Raw genomic sequence first — 18,977 nt, 5'->3', positions numbered from 1 at the left:
TTTTGCCGCTTTCCAGAGGGAATAATCGCTGGCAGCTGTTGCATCTAAGTTACTGAGATATTGATCAGAGACTGGCAAACGAAGCTGATTTTGTGACTATAAGCCTGCTCACATTAAAACGGGAGATGAACGAACACCAGCGCATAGCGTACAGTGCTTGCAAATACAGCCACCACAGGTGAATGATACTTATAACCACAGTATATACAGTAATAAACCTTTTTGAGTACTCCTCGGGGGTAAAATCTGATCAGGGTTGATAATGAGAAGGAGCACGAAATTTGTTGATTCAGAGTTGTATACAAAATTACTGTGGTATGAAACGGAGCAACAACCGTGCTATGGCAGAGTGCCACAAGACATAACTGTATAATAGTGACCGAATTTAATTACAAAAGTATCAAAATCAAATTATTCTCTATTAATATAGATACTAATAGAGATCATCATAGTTCAGTGTTTAACTGGTTATATTACACTTAAACCAAATTTACGAAAAAATACACATTATTTGAAGTTTCTCCGAGTAGTGAATTTCATATACAACTTGTAGCCAGAGGCAGTGGCATGTGAGACTCATTTAAATCTACTCATCATGCTGGAGCAGCTCCGGGTAATGGACCATTGAATGTGCTGGCTGATGTTATGACCACCATAACCAACGGAGTTTACAAGCAAACGCATGTCCTGAATTTATACGGTAGCAATTCAAAGCAATTACTATTGTATGTGTGTATGATTGATATTTGTGACATTTTATAATTTGATCAAGTCGAGCTGTCTGGGTGGATGCGCTGGCAGGAATTGGAGTCTCTATAACTATGCAAAGCTCGTTTTTTTGGAATTAAGACTTAAATATATTCGGAATTTTAGAATTTTACTTAATAAATACACAAAATAGCACAAAATTCACGTTTTTCATAAAAATGTAATCTAACAATGGAAATTTTTTAGATTTTAAATCTACATTTAGGAAAACTCCATTCATTGCTATAACTACGATTTGAGTTTTGAAGTTTATGGAAACGCAAGCGTTAATTATGTACTTAACTATTCATATTATTCTTAAATAAGCATAACATTTTGTTCATAAATAACACATAATTACATATATTTTATCTTCGAAAAGAACTTTTTCTAATCATGAGGCGAAATTCCCCACAGTTGGTGTTGCCATGCGCGCAAAACGAAAACGCTGCACACAACCCAAAAGTACTCCTCGGGGACCAATTGGTGAAAAACTGCGAAAAGGTTTATTACTGTATATACTGTGCTTATAACAGCTCGTCCCAAGAATGATAGAATACAAGATTGCGCCAATCGAGCTGAGAGCAACTGGACGTGACATCAAAAAATACCAGAATGAGGGAGCAAGACGAACTCGACAAGAAAAAGAGGAAGCATCGAACAAAAGGCAGTATTTACCAAGTTTTGAATTTGAAAAGGCACTGAATAGTTTGGTCGCTTGGTCCCTTCGCACTCACTTGGTACACACGCACTGATTTCCGTTTAAAGGAAACACTTGGGTTTGAATTTTAAAAGGTTTACAATATTCAGTTTTATTTACAAGCTTTTCAAAAGTTATAAAGCTTAGCGCAAATTATTTTTATTTTGATTGAACACATGAAATGCACATATATAAACCTAGCGTTGGCTTATTTGAATTTATTTGCACAATCCTTTAGAAGGGGCGCGTGCGCGATGTCCGGTGTTGCTAGCTGAACTGCTTTGTGCTGATTTCGCACGACGATGGGGAGGCGGCCGTGCGCGCTCGGTAATTATTTTCGGAGTCGCTTCGACTCCACTGCCGCCAAAGAATGCGCGCACGGCCGCTGAATTCGGTTTAAGCGGCGGCTTAGACAGGCACCAAATTTTTATTGGTATATTTTATGGACTTTATATACATGCATAGTTTTATTGTAAGGATTCCGATTCAAATTAATAAAAATCAATGTTTCTTGCACGACGGTCGATTTCTTCTGGCATGATTGAAGGTGCTGCCACATATTTTGTTGTCGCTTATGTCACTGTGCCATGATTTTGTTAAAATTTTTTAAAGTTGCTTACCACACTTACGATTGCTTAAAATTTCGCTTCCATTTTTTTAAGATTTTCTAATTTGGTGTCTTCAAACTAAAAAAAAAAGCACCAAAAACGCACCAAGCACCAAACTCAAAAATTTTTGCGTTTTGAATACCCACTAAATTTGGCGCGAAAAGCATCAAGTTGGCAACAGTGAATGTAAACAAAAGTATTTTATGACGTCAGCGATTGGGTGGATGCTGTCAAATCGACCAAGAGAGGGTTAGTGGTCCGCGAATGGCGCGACCTTTATTTTCTGGATCGTGAGCTCATACTGATATTGACTTCGGCAAAACAGTATTCCGAGTGAACGTGCACGAAACCAGCAACCGCCGTATTTGATCGACTGCCGAAAGTACGATACTGCATTTGGACGGTTGCCGAAAGCACGAGAGCTCATTTGGACGGTTGCCGAAAGCATTAGAGCTCATTGGGACGGTTGGCGAAGGCAATACGCCGCAGTTCATTTGTTGCAGATGTAGGGATGGGTAGTTGAGGGGTTGAAATTAAATTTTTTTCGAATTTTGAACATTGCCCAACCATTCGATTCGAAATTTGGTGGTGCAAATTCGATTTAATTCCAATTTTCCAAAAATTTTTTAAATTGAAACTTCTTAATAGAGTTCGGAAATGTTTGCGTTAAGTATTTAATACCAAGTCATAAAATCTGTATCGTTCCTTCAATTTAAAGAAATGAGGTGTCAAATTAAAGGCTTGTCCGTTGGGTCTGCAACATAGATTTAGTTCTATGAAAAGGGTTGCCACAGGTTAGAAAATCAAATTCAGATAATCGCTTAGCAGATGTTTGCGTTAAATATTTAACACCATGGTTTTGAATAAACTTTATTTTTTAATTACATTTAGGAGGGGTGCCACCTGTTTGAAAAGTCGAATTTAGTTAAAGAAGTGTTGTGATTAAAATACTATGCAATAATTAAAATATTTTTGAGGTGCTTGAAGAGAGTGGCCACCTGTCAAAGTTAAACTCAAATTACACTGTGGAACAGCCGAAACCAGCTTTGGACTTTGTTAACATTTTACCCATCCTGCAATAAAACACTCGGTGCATTTGCAAAAGTTAGCTCGTATTTTTATTTCATGGCCTACTAAAGTTTTCATGTCTCGGCCTAAGTAGTTTTCAAAAAAGTCGAAAAAATAGTTAAAATAAATGTCTGAGCGAAATTAAAGGTTAAGACATGTATAATAAAATTGCATGAGAAATATTTTCGTAGAACATTTTAACCCATTAGCTCCCGCCTAAAAGGGTAGTTTTGATCCTTTCTTCAAGAAATCCCTCGAAAAGAAAATTTGGAAGTTCGTTAGAGGATTGATATATTAAATTATTCTCCGGAAAATTTTACTAGGGGTCTTCTCAGGCAAAAGCTTCATGCTACCAACGTTAAAGCCTCTAAAGATTAAAAATAAAAAATCAACAAAAAAACTAGTTTTTTACAAATTTTTTTTAAATTTGAGTTCAGAATAACAGTTCTTTATTGGCACAAATTTTTTGTCCCGATGCATCAAATCGAAAAACATGTATTTTTTTACTTGCATCCCTAAGACAAATGGAGTGCCACACACAGTGATGGCAAATTTAGTCAGAAAGAAGAAAGTTGAAGAGTTGATTTTCTTTTGGAAATAAAGATGAAATTCGATTTTTCCTAGAAAAATTCGATTTTATCCGAATTTTAGCAACACAAAGTTCGATTTCAAAAATCCGCCATCTTGGAGCTAAAATTCGATTAAAATTCGAATATCGAAGCATAGAATATCGAATTTACCCTATGCTATGCTATGCTATTTTGCAAAATATATACATGGGTTTCGACGTTGCATATTTTGCAGCGATAGGAAATGTCGTTTCCCATGTATTTTGTTGTTGTGTGTTTGCAAGTTATGCAATCCATGCAATCCGTGCTACGTGCAATGGCTTTGCAAGATTTGGAGAATACCCCTACTGTATTTCAAAAACAATTCAACGACATTTGCTTGTTTGAAATGAAGCATTGATATGTACATACATACACACATATGTACGCATGCACATTCCTCACAACTAGCCTGCCAACACGTTCTTGGCGCCAGCAGAGAGCAGGGTGGCCAGATTGTTTAAAAAAATCGCAATTTTTGAAAAAAAAAATCGGCAAAAATCGCCAATTTTTTTAATAAAATTCATTAAATCGATTTAACAAATCTTTTATTGTAAAAATGAGATATTGTTATAATATTGTTTTTAAAACCAAAAACGAATATAATACCTTCAGAGGGTAATAATAAATAACAAAAAACACTTATATAACAGTGATGTACAAACAATTTTCTTTAAAAATACGCATACTTTTTAAAAATATTTGTTTCAATACATTTTGCAATAGGACTGCGCAATTACTTAATTTATTTTAACTCATATTAATTGATTAAGTGTAGTGGTAAACAGTGCGCGCTTCCACTCCGCAGCACCTGGGTTCAAACCCTGGTCAAGCAACATCGCAAAAAACATAGAAAAAAGGTTTTTTTCTTAACAGCGGTCGTTCCTCGGCAGGCAATGGCAAACCTTCGAGTGTATTTCTGCAATGAAAAATAGCTTCTCATAAAAATACAATCGCCGTTTGGAGTCGGCATAAAACTGTATGTCCCTCCGATTTGTGTGACAACATCAAGGCGCACGCCACAAATCGGAGGAGCTCGGCCAAACACTAACATATGTGTAAGCGCCAATCTAAAAAAAAAAAAAAATTTATTAATCGCACAAGCCGCGCTTAAAAGTTCGGCGCTAAAAATTAAATAAAACCTATAATAAGGCGAGATCAGCTATTTCCACAATTTCTTCAAAATCACCTATAGTGTTTGAATGATTTACATTTCTGTTGTTGTCATATATTGAGCTATTCAACCTTGATGACGTACTGTTTGATATTGGAAACGTTTTGCAGCAGAAACTATTAGCCTTCATATAACACTTTATTCGAACTATTGTATTAAGACTTTCCAACCTCATCCTATTTCGAATCTTAGTTTTTGTTGAATTCAATACGGAAAAAACGCGCTCAACAAAGCATGTGAGTGCGGCAAGGATAATAATATGAATTTACTTATATTTCCAAACATTTTATTGCCTGTTGCGCTTTTCACTCCGTAAGCAATTATCCAAAATACTTCAGAGTCGGATGGAATGGTTCTGAGAAAAGTTATTCCATTATTCAAAGTCAAATAGTGAATTGGCAGGTCCCTGAAACTCCCCCTCTTGTGATTCACACACTTTTCTGGTGATAGAATCAAAGCTTTTTTAAAAGTATTTAATTGACGAGATAATCGTTTCAAAAGTTCTTCGATTAGGGTGATTAAACATTTTTGACAGTATTTTAATATGCTTCTTAAGTCAAGTTTATTACGCAGTTCATTAGCCTCTTCTGTAAAATTATCGTGGAAAACTAAGTTGTGTATATTTTTATAATTGGGAAAAATTTATTTGAATGGAAAAAATCGCCAAAAATCGCCAATGGCGATTTCCTAAATTTGTACGCGCAAATATCGAACAAAAAATCGCTAAATTGGCGCGAAATCGCCAAATCTGGACACTCTGGAAGAGAGTAAAGCAATTGAATGGTAGACGCGCTATAAATACATACATACATACGAGATAGAGGTGTCAAACTATCGATAGTCACACCATCGATAGTTTTGATAGTTGTCAGAAAACTATCAATATTCACGATAGTCTCGAAAAAAACAAAACTATCGATAGCACTATCGATAGTGCTTAGGTTGCTTTGTTTTTACAGGATCATAGTGAAATAAATATTATCTTATAAAAGTTATAATCATACAAAATTAAGTAATTACTTAGCCAAAATGCTTCTCTTTTTAGAAAGTTCAAAAACAAACACAAGTTATACAAACAAAACAGGATTTACGATTAACATATGTACATATGTATAATTTCAAAAAAATTGGGAGAGATGATCGTTAGTCCTACTAAACTATCGATATTTTTGATAGTATAAGAAAAAACTATCAATGAGTATTGATAGTCTAAAAAAGTTGAAACTATCGATACTATCGATAGTTCCATCGATAGTTTGACAACTCTAATACGAGACGACAAATTACCCTTTACTACATTCGTCGTGCTTTCATCAACAAGTCAAATGGCTTTCAGCAACAAGTCAAATGGCTTTCAGCAACAAGTCAAACGACTTCTGCAACAAATGAACTGCGGCGTCTTGCTTCGCCAACCGTCCCAATGAGCTCTCATGCTTTCGGCAACCGTTCAAATGCCGCGTTTGCTAGTTTCGTGAACGAGCATTCGGAATACTGTTTTGCCGAAGTCAATATCAGTATGAGCTGTTATAAGTATCGTTCACTTGTGGTGGCTGTATTTGCAAGACAGCACGCTATGCGCTGGTGTTCAGTCATCCTCTAATTTTTTTAGGTATCGATACTACTATGCCAACACGCTGCTCCGTCATACAAAGCAGCAGTATTGATTGAGTTTGCAATAGTTGCTTTCAACGCAAGCCAGTCTCTGATAATGACGAAGTTGGGAATTGCGTTCTTTTTGCAAGATTTCTTTGATCTCTGTCGTTAGCGTATTTAATCTTTTCTTGTCTTCGGGATGTCTAGTCTGGTGCCACTCCTTTCTAGCCTGGCATTTTTTGGTCAGTTTTTCTTTTACAAGAGAAGAGATTCTTGTACACTGTGATTTGCTTAGAATGGGAGTTGAACTCCAAGCAGCTTATTGGATGTAGTTATTGAAGTGTTCAACAGCTGCAATGATATCTTCGCTAGATTTCAGCGAGTGTTTCAAATTTGATTTTGAAGATGTTAAGCTTTGAAAGAGATTCCAGTCAGTTCTGTTGTTGTGAAGAGAACATTGAGAATTTGAGTCAACAAGATTATTGCTTAGAGTGACCATTACGGGAGAATGGTCAAAGGATAAATCGAAAAAGGGATTACATATTATTTCATTATCTGCAATACCTTTAAACACGCAAAAGTCTATTAAGTCTGGAATTTTTTTGGTATCGGTTGGCCAATACGTTGGTGAACCTGAGGAGGCTGAGTGAAGTTTAATCTTGCCATATCCGCAAAGAGTTGTCGGCCTTTAGGAGTGATGAAGCGAGAACCCCATTGTGGGTGTTTTGCGTTGTAGTCTCCTCCAATTAAAAACCTGCTTCCTAGAGTTTTGCAAAAGAACGCTCAACTGGCTTATATTCAACTGTCTTATAATTTGCATTCACTTCACAACACTGGTGTCCGCTGTCAAAAAATGTGGACTGTTTGTGAAATTTTTGAGCGAATTCCGAAGAATCTTTGGTAAATATACATATATATATATATTTTATAATAAATAATTATATTTAATAAGTGATTGTGTACTTTTTGTCCAGATCGTGTCAATGTGTGTGGGCGAGCAGCTTGAATTATGCCAGGCAAGACCATGGGAAATCGTAAGCGAAATACTGGAAACCATATTTAAAAGTTCCAGTTCATCCTCTGAAGACTCGGAAAGCGAAAATGAACATCATGAGAAGTGTTCCAACTTTGAAGGTACTCTCGATGCAATGAGTGAGATGGACTTCAAAATTAACATGAGACTGAAACGTGAAACAGTGGAGTATCTAACAAGTAATAAATGCAAACTTTTTGAAACAAGCACATTTAGCAATTTAAAAAACTTTTCCTATTTCAGAGAAATATTCAATATCTGCGTTTCTTCCTGACCAGTCTGGTGGTGGTAGGTCACGCATTTCACCCAAAAAGGCAGTTTATATGTATATTTGGTACATAAGCAACACCGTGACATTTATGCAGCTAGGTAATTTGTTTGGGGTAGCCACTTCGGCCGCGTGGACAACAGTTCAACGAGTTACCGAATTCTTGGTATCTATTAGCCATGAATACATCAAGTGGCCAGAAGGTGCTTATTTCACCAAAAAAAAACGTATACCTGGCGTGATTGGAGCTATAGATTGCACACATATTATTATTAAGGGTCCGAAAGATCAAAAACAGATGTACTTTAATCGAAAAAAATCGTACAGCTTGGTGCTTCAAGCAGTAGTAGATGCCGATAAAAAGTTCACGGACATAACTTGTGGTGAACCTGGCTCGCTTCATGATTTCAGAGTTTTGAGAAGATCAAAACTATTCCACGATGCCGAAAGATATTATGAAGAAATGTTATCAGGTTCCTATTTTATTATCGGAGATTCGGCATATCCGTTGATGAAATGGCTGGTGTCACCATTTAAAGACTATGGAAATTTAACCCAAAGTCAACGAAAATTCAACGAAATACATTCTTCAACGCGAATGGTAGTTGAAAATGCGTTTGGGCTGTTAAAAGGACGTTTCCGAAGGCTGCTGAAATTTACAGAGCAAACAGATTTGAAGATGATTACGAACATCGTGGTCAGTACGTGTGTTGTACATAACATTTGCATAACTTTTAACGATTTGTGCGACGCCAATGAAGAAAATGACACACAAAAGTCCTAATTCAAAAAAAAGTAAATCACATTAAAAAATTATGAAAAAAGCAAAGTGCTACTTATTTGCCAGTTTTTCCAATAACTCGAGTTTTCTTTTTTCTATATCAGCATCTCTTTCAAATTTTTCTTTAAGCAATTCTTTAAATTGCTGTATGGATTTAGCCTTCAATTTTAATTTTTCTTCCGCCTGCAACTTCTTCAGCTCATTTTTTTTTTTCAAATAAGCCTCTCGAGCTGAACGCTTTCTTCGTGGCAGTGGGGATGGGGATGGAGATGGTGACGGTGGTGGCAGTGGGGATGGAGATGGCGATGGTGACGGTGGTGGTAGTGGCGATGGAGTTGGCGATGGTGACGGTGGCAGCAGTGACAGAGATGGCTGTGGTGTCTTTGATGATGTTGACGCCACTACACTCACCGACAGTACTGTAGCCGGTCTGAAGCCCACGTGGACGGTGTGGTCGTTAGAAATTATTGGGCTCCTCCCAAAGATTTCATTCATTAGCTCCATAAATGGCGCAAAACAAGGGCTGGCACCCGTACTGCGGTTGTTGTCACTTGCCGATTTGTACGCCTGAAGTAAAGTGCGCATCTTCGACTCCAAGCACAATGGTGTTCTCTCCGAATCCTAAAAGTAAGAATAGTTATTTAAATTCCTCATTTTAAACTTTTATTTTTTGTATTTTACGCACCGTAATGCCGATTGACAACATATCTTCTAACACATTTGCGTATGCCAACCTCTTTTTTTTTAGGATGCTGGAATTCTTCCTTCCGCGCAAGGTAGCACCTCAAAAAACCTGTGGTTTCTTCGCGGGTCCATCTTCTTCGTTTCTGGTCTTGTATTCTGAAATATAAATCATATTTTATTTGATATTTTTATAAAAAACTATGAGACGCTATTTTACTCACTGCTGCTAATTTTGTTTCTCTTAATTTTGAAGTTTGCCTGAAATTTCCCCATCAGTTTGACATTTAGCAGAAATTTCCCTTAGTACTTTTCAGTGACTCATTCACAATAGTGCCGGTCTTTTACTTTGCAACACTATTCATCAGGTCGGCTATTGTTTAAGCGTTTTCAACTCAAACCGCTTATATTAACTCAACTTGCTTATTTTGTGTTGTTGCTTTCCACGTAATTCGATTACCTACGTATCGTTCTTTTGCAGCTCGGGTACAAAAGAAAACAACTATAATCTTCTGACTTGATCGCATGTTGGGTGGGCTATATACTGCTGAGATTGTTATTTGGCCTTTCAAGTCTTGGATAGCTTCTGTGCAGTATGAGTTATTGGGCCGTATGAATAAAAATAAGCAATTGCTTTTTCTTAAAATTTCAGATCTTTTACTCAATGTATTCAAACAAATTTGAAGTAAAAGGTATGAAATTTTAAGAAAAAGCAATTGCTTAGTTTTTATTCATACGGCCCATTATTAAAGTGTTTAATATTGTTTTTTATTAATATAGCTGAGCCAGCATGTGCTTTTTTATCAGGATGTATTGTGTGATAGAGTTTGTAATTCGATATTTGAAAATAGCTCTTTTCGGTGAAATGGGTTTCGGATAATAGGAGAATATCTATATTATGAGACTTTAATAGCGTTTTAACTTCGAGTACGTGTTTTGATAGGCCATTAGCATTCCACAGGAGAATATTCATGTGATTGTAGGGATGCCGGACTTCGTCGTAAGGGTGACGAGCAGATTCATCATAGTTGTGATTTGTTGCATAACTTGCTGGAGAAGCATTATCATTTCTCGCATTTCGGTTGGGCATCAGAGGCGTTTTCTTTTGATTGAGGGATTGAGTTACTTGTACTCGGATCTTGTGTGCTTTTCAACATTTGGGAGTAAGAAAATAAATTTCGGGGCGGTTGCGAGACTCGATTGGCTGAAAGTGGAGCTGATTGCTGCTGGCTGACACTTTTGGGATTGTTATCCTCCATTCTTCTTAATGGTGGGCATTTAAGTTTCTGCAGATTTTTGTACACGATGCAGAATTTATAGTTTGCTGGGTGATTTCCTTGACACAGAGCACATTTAACATCGTTGGATTTTGTCTTGCGCGAGCAATCTGCAGTCGAGTGGGGGCCAGCACATTTATTACATACCGGTCTTTTACGGCAGTATGCTTTTGTGTGTCCATACTGTTGAAAGTTAGCGCATTGCTGAATTTCACGTTTTGGGCGTGGGGGTTCAAATACAATTTTTGTGTTGAAGAGATATTTGATATTGTTTACTTCCTTGTTATTAGGGTTTGCTTTTAGCTCTACAATGAACATTGGTAGCGGTTTTTTCGTGTTTCTGTGTTTCATATTGTAAAAGTTAATACGGATATGGCCGAGATTTTGTAGGGCTTCAGCGATTTCTTGGGTGCCAATATACGAGTGCATATTTCTGAGTATAACTTTGAAACTTCTTTCTCGTTTTGGCTTGTATGTATAAAACTCAGTGTTTTTTTTTTGCTCTTGTTGCTGAACAATTGTTTTGTCGGCCTCGGGAGTTTTTGCTTGTATTTTAACTTGCTCATTGCTTATGAGCTTTAAGTCGTACAGACTTGGAGCAGTTTCAGATAAAAGCTTCATTAGGGGGGTAATGTTGCTTACTTTATCAACGAAGATTGGTGGGGCCTTGGGATTATTTTGCTTGAACTTTGGGTCTTCATCATCTGCTATTTCAAGAGATCAAAACCTATTTTCTATTTTTCAATTTTTCCTAATAAACAATCGTGATACAAAGCTCAATAAAAATATTAAAAAAAAAAGAAATTTTAATAAGCCACAATAACATTGACAAATACATAGTTTAGGAAGAGCCTGCCCGAAAGTATACAAAAAAACAAATAAGCAAATGGATGTATAGAATTGACAACAACAATCACGCTATCGAGTTTAAATAGCAGCAAATCAGCTGCACTTGAGTAGTGGGTTGAATAAGGAAAATTAATTAGCAACAAGAGTTTACGGGATGTACATAGCTCAGTGGTTAACGCTTCTGACTTTGAACATCGATTACGCAGGTTAGATCCCTGCTGAAGGCTAGAAAAAAGAAGTCTGATGAGGAGATGTGGTGATCTCCGAAACAGCTGCTATAACTTCTACCGCTTAGACTTTGTTGCTTTTTTCAATTTTTCCTAATAAGCAATCGTGGTACAAAGCTCAATAAAAATATTAAAAAAATAAAATGTTAATAAGCCACAATAACATTGACAAATACATAGTTTAGGAAGAGCCTGCCTGAAACTATACAAAAAAGCAAATAAGCAAATGGATGTATAGAATTGACAACAATAATCACGCTGTCGAGTTTAAATAGCGGCAAATCAGCTGCACTTGATTGGAGATGGTTGAATAAGGAAAATTAATTAGCAACAAGAGTTTACGGGATGTACATAGCTCAGTGGTTAACGCTTCTGACTTTGAACATCGATTACGCAGGTTCGATCCCTGCTGAAGTCTAGAAAAAAGAAAACTGATGAGGAGATGTGGTGATCTCCGAAATAGCTGCTTTAACTTCTACCGCTTAGACTTTGTCGCTTTTCCAATTTTTCCTAATAAACAATCGTAGTACAAAGCTCAATTAAAATATTAAAAAAACCTATTTTATTTAGCCTGGGATAGTTTCTAAAAAAGTTTCGAATTAATGGTAAAGATATGTATGTATGTATGTACATATTGTCTCGGGGGTCTCTGATATTATCAGCTATCAGAGTGTCCAGATTTGGCGATTTAGCGCCAATTTGGCGTCTTTTTTGATATTTGCGCGTAAAAATTTAGGATATCGCCATTGGCGATTTTTTCCCTTCAAATAAATTTTTTACAATTGAATGGTCGCCGCGAATAACGTTGTAAGCGACATAATTATAAGTTTTCAGGAATGGAAAAGAATGTTTTTGATGACGCACATAAAGTCATTTGATTTAGTTTTCCATTTTCCAGTGCAGCAGTCTCCAAGAAACTTGCCCGTGCAAATATATATCCATATATATCTTTCAAGTCAAAAAAAGATTTAATGATGGAAAAACGTTTTATATCCAAATCCCAATGGATGATAACACGTTTTACCAGTAAGCCTAGCATCTTTGCTGGTGGCGCTTACAACCTTTTTCGACAAATGAATGTAATAAATATAACAATAAGGTTTCTTTGATTGTTCATCATAGGTCATTTTATAAAAATTTGGAGAAATGTTTTTGAATAGTCACCAATATCAAGCTTGAGCAGTGAAGCGAACAAGCGCATTTGAATATTTGGGGAATACAAAACCAAAATTGATACTAGCACAGCTCCTTCCCTTACGTTTTTCCACATTACCGTTTATGGTAATTTTTTTTTGAATATCCCTTTCCCATTTCTTCCTAAATATTCTTCCCCACTATTTACTAGCCTGTTATTTTTCATATCATTCCAATGTTTGAAATGTACTTTACGGTTTTTGCCATTATTGCACTTTTGCATTACACTTGTTAATTTTAAATCGGCCATGGTCACCTGCACTTAAAACGTTTTTCTACTGACTACTTACTTTGGAGCGTAGGTTAATGTCCGAAAACTGATGAAAATTGAGAAATTTCGCGACCTTATGATACGCAAGAGTATTTTTAACGGTAATCTACGAAAAAACAAATTTTGAGTAAATTGGCGCTTACAACATTATTCGCGGCGACCATTCAATTATAAAAATATATGAAACTTAGTTTTCCACGATAACTTTGCAGAATACGCTAATGAGCTGCGTGATAAACTTGACTTAACAAGCATATTAAAAGACTGTCAAACATGTTTAATCACCCTAATCGAAGAACTTTTGAAACGATTACCTAATCAATTAAATACTTTTAAAAAAGCTTTGATGTTGTCACCAGAAAAGTTTTTAAATCAGGGGCGAATTTCAACTATTACTATTAACTATTTGACTTTGAATATTTAAGTATTTTAACTTTCCCATAGAATAACTTTTTTCAGAACGGCATTCCGTCGGACTCTGCAGAATTTTGGATACTTGCTTACGGAGTGAAAACCGCAACGGGCAATAAAATGTTTGGAAATATAAGTAAAGTAGCCTTCATATTATTATCCTTGCCGCACTCAATTGCTTTTGTTGCGCGTGTTTTTTCCGTAATGAATTCAACAAAAATTAAGATTCGAAATATGATGAGGTTGGAAAGCCTTAATTCAATAGTTCGAATGGAATGTTATATGAAGGCTAATAGTTTTTGCTGCAAAACGTTTCTAATAGCAACCAGTATGTTACCAAGGTTGAATAGCTCAATATATGAAAACAACACAAATATAAATGATTCAGACACTATAGGTGATTTTGAAGAAATTGTGGAAATAGCTGATCTCGCCTTATTATAGCTTTTTATTTTATTTTTAGCCGAGCGCTTAAAAGCGGATTGTGCGATTAATCAATTAATATGAGTTATAATAAATTTAATAATTGCGCAGTTCTATTGCAAAATGTGTTGATACAAATATTTTTAAAAAAGTATGCGTATTTTTAAAGAAAATTGTTGGTACATCACTATTATATAAGTTATTTGTGTTATTTATTATTACCCTGAAGATATTATATTCGTTTTTGGTTTTAAAAACTATATTACAACATGATCTCTTTTTTAAAATAAAATATTTGTTAAGTCGATTTCATCATTTTATAGAAAAAAATAGGTGATTTTTGGCGATTATTTTTTCAGAAAATTCGTTTTTTTTTTTAACCAAGGTGGACACCCTGTCAGCTATCATGATTAGTTAGTTTCATTTAACTATGTATTTGTCGGAATAGCGTCGGCTGCTTCGTTAGCAATATCCTCTGTAGGAATATCTCTGATAGATTCGCCAGGATTCTGGTTCTTATGCATTTCCCTTGTGGTTAACAGCAGAAGCGTAATGAGTTCCTGAATGATGTGTTCTGTTCGCAGTATAAAATTCAATTAATTCCTCACGCCACAATTCTGTTGTTTTTATATGATTTGTTCCGAACAAGTGTTTTTCCAATAAAACTCACACTATGACACATCATTCAAGGCCACATTCGGTAGAGTCTGAAACTCGCACCTTGCTTCCAGCAAAGTTGGAACAGAACGATAAGAGAATATGTTACAAAAGTAATCATGATCAGAATACGCATACTCTGTTCCAAATTTCCTTACATAACACAGTACAAAAGGTACAAAGTAGCTCAATATAAAACTATACTGTACAATACGCCGACATATTTATATGTACATATGTATAAATAAATATGTAGATAGATAAATCAAAAAGTTTTACACTCTAACCTAATGGAACCATTCTCTCCCTAACTATTTAGAGCTCTTCATCTCGTCTGTTACTTCCCAAAATTATTAAAAGGACTTTTGGTCATATCAGGCTTACCCCTCTATTCTAACAGAGTTTCAAAACTGAGCTCATCACTGTTGGGATTTCTAGTGCGCCGCAAAACGTGCCATAAAAATTCGATTGAAAAGCTTTATATTTTTGTTGGAGCGGAATATTTCTTGCAGCAGCAAACTTTGAGGCACAGTACAAATCACAGCAGTGATGAGCTAAGGTTTGTGACTTTGTTAGAATACGGCTGTAAGACTATATTTACGCCATCTTGAAATCGCATTACATTCTGTCTGATTAAAGGAATCATTTTACTTTTCTCATTTACTTATTTTATGTATAATTCGGAAGGAATTTTGTCTTATAGAAACCGTCTTCGTTGGGTTGCAGTGAGGGAATATTCCTATATTCCTTTAATGCCTATTATATGGTAGACAGACGGATAAAATTAATTAGAATTAATAAGCATAAACGCAAATTAAAATTTTACCCCTACAGACGTTAGTAATGCAGATAAACCAGCCGCAAGGTCGTGGGTTCGAGTCCCACGGACAGTAGACTTTTTTTATTTCTTTTTCATTATTTTTTTTATAAGTTCTATATTTTTTTACGTTGCTTTCAGTTAGTTGTTGTTGACTTTTTAATAAAATTCAACTCTAAAAATTAAAACTAACTAATAGTAAAATAGGGAATGTGATATAAATTAAAGCAAATGAAAACAAAATAAAGTAAAATTAAATATATAAATAAAATAAAATAAAAAAATATAAAATAAATAATAAAAATAAAAAATTTTTCGCAATCGCTCTAACCGAAGATCGAACCTGCCAGCTAAAGGCTTTTAGCGCACAACTCTCACCACTTGGCTACCGCGTACGCGAAACTAGCCTGCTTCGTTTGATTACTTGTACAAACGACAACAACTGGCCGTTTTTACCAGTGTTGTCATCGAAAATTCCCCGGACCCGAGTTAATTCCCAAAAATTTCGTGCATTTGTTCGGCTGCTTATGCTCATTTTAAAGAGGAAAATGCATGAGTTAAAGCAAATAAAGGCTGGTTATGCAAATAATCGAGCCCGTTTGTCTACCGTATTAGGTAGCCGTCTTTAGTTGCAAATCTACGTACATACATATATATGTATGTACTCGCAATGGCAATAAATAAAGGTCGGTAAGTAACCATGACTCAATTTAACTAATAGAGGAAGTAGTATTATTGTAATTTCAAATACAAATATTTAAGGCTAGGACAGAGGTATAAAAAGTGTAAGTATTTATTGAAAGCATTTTAGATTTAAACGGTAGTCAGCTACCTATAAAATTAAGAATGCTTTCCATTTTATCTTTCGTTTAAATCGTACCATGTTTTTAAATGGTCATAGTCGATTAACTGTCTAAATATCTTAGTTTTTTTTTAACAACAATTTCCTCACTGGACTCGCTAGAAGACATCATTTTAAAGAACGCTTCAATTAAAAAAGTTGTTGTGTATTAAACTAGCTTAAAATATTTATAATTTTGTATTTGTACTCACTTGTAAACTTGTCAAGGGCGGCAAAAGACTCTTAATATTTGTAACGCTTGCTACAAGTAACAAGAATCATACAAAAATTTTAGAAACAGAATTTCATTTAAAAGTACTAAAAATACTTGTAATTTAAAATATATACTTGTAGCTTGTACCTAACAAGTGTAGTTTTGAGAAACATAAACTTGTGAAAACGTTAATGTTTACAAGTAATTTACTTGTATTACAAGACTTGTAGCTTTGAGAAAGAGGCCCCTGGTCGAGTTTCTTTCAAAAGTTGACGAACTGAATTACGGATATTGAAAAAAGGTGTGAGTGGGAGAGTAGTTGATATGAAGCCACGAGACTGCCCCAGTCTTTGTCCAAGAGATTCATTTTTACTTTTAACAGCGATACTGAGGAGTTCGCTGTTGCGGTGGAAGACCATCTTTGGCAAAGTAGGTCGAATTTGTGGCTTTCGAATTTAAATTCCTGAAGTAATGCCTTTATTTCGGGCGTGAAATGGGAAAATTCGAAATAAATTTTCGTTTTTATTTTATATGAGTTTGGGAAATTACACTATAGAATGATATTTCTTCCGTTTAGTAATATGTAATTTATTTGAATTAATATACTTTAATGTAATTTTACTTGTGTGTTTATTTATTTTGTCCCACTGCGCTATTTTATGTTCTTGAGACACTGTGCTGTCCTAGCGTGTCTAATGGCGTTTTCGTTTCTACAAAAAATGTTGCCTTCTCATTGCCCTCTTCTTAGTATTTGTGCGTAGAGGACAAAGAGAAGGTATCGGTAGAAACGAAAACGCCATAAGTACAGTGACAGTGCATTGAAGGTGCAGTACGAAAACGAAAAGAGTTGGGGGTTTAGTTAGATATGCCCGTTTATGTATTTATTTAAGTCGCCGTTTGTATATATGTACCAGGGTTGTCGCGAATATTCGCACTCGCATTCGCATCTGCGGAGCTTCCGCATAAATTTGGACTTTCGCATTCGCAATAATCCATGCGGACCTTTTGCGAATGCGAATGTTGTGCAAGTGCACCGATAAAACGGATATCTGGCAAACAAAATGACAAATTGTAGCCAATATTTTTTGCCTGTGGTCGTGTTACCCGGGCGCCGCTCATGGGAATATTTGTGTAACAAACTGGTCAAATGTCATATTTATCAACTTTGATAAAAGTGTCTCTAAACATATTATTTCTTAAGCTATATAACCGAGATATCAATGGGCAGTCATACATGTTCCAACTTCTACTTGACCTCTGACGTACGTCAAAGAGAACATTGTCCTTTTAATAATACTCTTTTCTTTCTGTGCTTTAAATACCTGAATTGGTTTCTTACTTCATTATGATTTTTTTGGACCAATCTTAAAACAGCTACTACATGAAAAAACAAAGTGTATAAAAAGAAAGTGTGCACTGTAATTTTAAACCAAATTTTCGTGATTTGCTTTTGATGTCACATATATTCGTTTCAACCATTTTAAATGGGGCTCTTTGGGGAATTTATTTGTAGCAAAAATTTCAAAAACAGTAATTTTGTTTACATGTTGGGCAATATCTTTTTCATAAGGATATACACTGGATCCTTGGCTAAGAACTTCTGTGGTAAACCTCTCCCCCTACGTCTTCCTTCTTTGCTATGTATTTAAAATCAAAGAGTAAGCTCCTTTAATAGGGATTTCCAGCATAAATGGCCAACGTTTGGCTATAAAGAGAATCGATGCTCAAATAATTAAAAAGCTATAGGTTTGACCTTTAATTAGGTAAGAATTACGTAACTATTTGACACCCTCATCATACGTGATTCTAATAATTCAAATGCTTATACAAAAATAACAATATTCTGATCCGATTCGGCTGGCAGCCACGACATTGAAAACAGAATTTTGTTCAAAATTTTCATTCCTAGCCAAAGGAATGAGAATGAAGAATTCTTTTTAAAAATTTTTGGAAAAACGACACATCTGGTTTATCTTGTAAGCGGTGTTTAAGCAACGATCTCGCCATTATCCCAGATACTTCAAGTTAAGATGACATTTTTAGTTTCGATGCAATTCTCATTACTTTTTATTAAATATAGTATCCCAAATTTCCACTCGACTAGTGTATTATTTAAAACGGAAAAACTTGGCATCACTCTATAGTTTTCGACAATTTCCGTTGTTTACTTATTTCAGCATGACAGTAGACAATGCCACTGTTGTCGAGTCGTACTACTTAGCCTAATTTACGACTTACGCCATGAGGCTGATTATTTCTTAAGCTATATTACCGAGCTAGGCGTGCGTCAAAGAGAACATAGTAATTTTAATAACATACAGTGCCGAACAGAAGTATTGGCACAGTGAATTTTTCGCAATATATACAAAGCTCTTTATTCTAGTTTCTTTTGGATAATTTTTTATAAAAATATTGTTCATTCTACACCAGAAAACATAATAATAAAATCTCTAAACTTTGTGCAAAACTCAGGAAAATTCATTAAATTTGCACACTAATTTGCAACTTTTTATTCAGATTTTTTAGAAAAATTCT

General features: G+C 35.3%; 3 protein-coding genes across 8 annotated transcripts in view; 2 read left to right on the top strand and 1 right to left on the bottom strand.

Moving 5' to 3' along the window:
- LOC118750057 (1-phosphatidylinositol 4,5-bisphosphate phosphodiesterase classes I and II) overlaps nucleotides 1-18,977 on the top strand; it is a gene marked incomplete at its 5' end in the record, with an annotated part of 104,066 nt that overhangs the window by 26,955 nt on the left and 58,134 nt on the right.
- On the top strand, nucleotides 7,299-8,597 carry LOC118750058 (protein ALP1-like). The gene is made up of 3 exons (XM_036484791.1): nucleotides 7,299-7,398; nucleotides 7,473-7,710; nucleotides 7,775-8,597. Exons 2-3 carry the CDS (start codon nucleotides 7,482-7,484, stop codon nucleotides 8,581-8,583), a joined length of 1,038 nt encoding a protein of 345 aa, XP_036340684.1. The 5' UTR covers nucleotides 7,299-7,398; nucleotides 7,473-7,481; the 3' UTR covers nucleotides 8,584-8,597.
- On the bottom strand, nucleotides 8,579-9,412 carry LOC118750059 (probable inactive serine/threonine-protein kinase slob2). The gene is made up of 2 exons (XM_036484792.1): nucleotides 9,266-9,412; nucleotides 8,579-9,201 (listed from the first exon to the last, which is right to left on the bottom strand). Exons 1-2 carry the CDS (start codon nucleotides 9,284-9,286, stop codon nucleotides 8,632-8,634), a joined length of 591 nt encoding a protein of 196 aa, XP_036340685.1. The 5' UTR covers nucleotides 9,287-9,412; the 3' UTR covers nucleotides 8,579-8,631.

Source organism: Rhagoletis pomonella, unplaced genomic scaffold (genome assembly GCF_013731165.1).
Source record: "Rhagoletis pomonella isolate Grant_MI unplaced genomic scaffold, Rhpom_1.0 Rhpom_scaffold_00124, whole genome shotgun sequence".
NCBI classification, from domain to species: Eukaryota; Metazoa; Arthropoda; class Insecta; order Diptera; family Tephritidae; genus Rhagoletis; species Rhagoletis pomonella.
The sequence above is the reverse complement of the archived record's forward strand: the minus strand, read 5'-3'. Positions and strand labels throughout refer to the sequence as shown.

What these genes read in the sequence shown, in the direction of transcription:
- LOC118750058 (XM_036484791.1), top strand. Translation starts at nt 7,482, where the DNA reads ATGTGTGTGGGCGAGCAGCTTGAATTATGCCAGGCAAGACCATGGGAA. An exon ending in AACAGTGGAGTATCTAACAA is followed by an intron (nt 7,711 to 7,774) that starts GTAATAAATGCA and finishes TTCCTATTTCAG; the next exon opens with AGAAATATTCAATATCTGCG.
- LOC118750059 (XM_036484792.1), bottom strand. Translation starts at nt 9,286, where the DNA reads ATGTTGTCAATCGGCATTACG. An exon ending in TGTTGTCAATCGGCATTACG is followed by an intron (nt 9,202 to 9,265) that starts GTGCGTAAAATA and finishes TCTTACTTTTAG; the next exon opens with GATTCGGAGAGAACACCATT.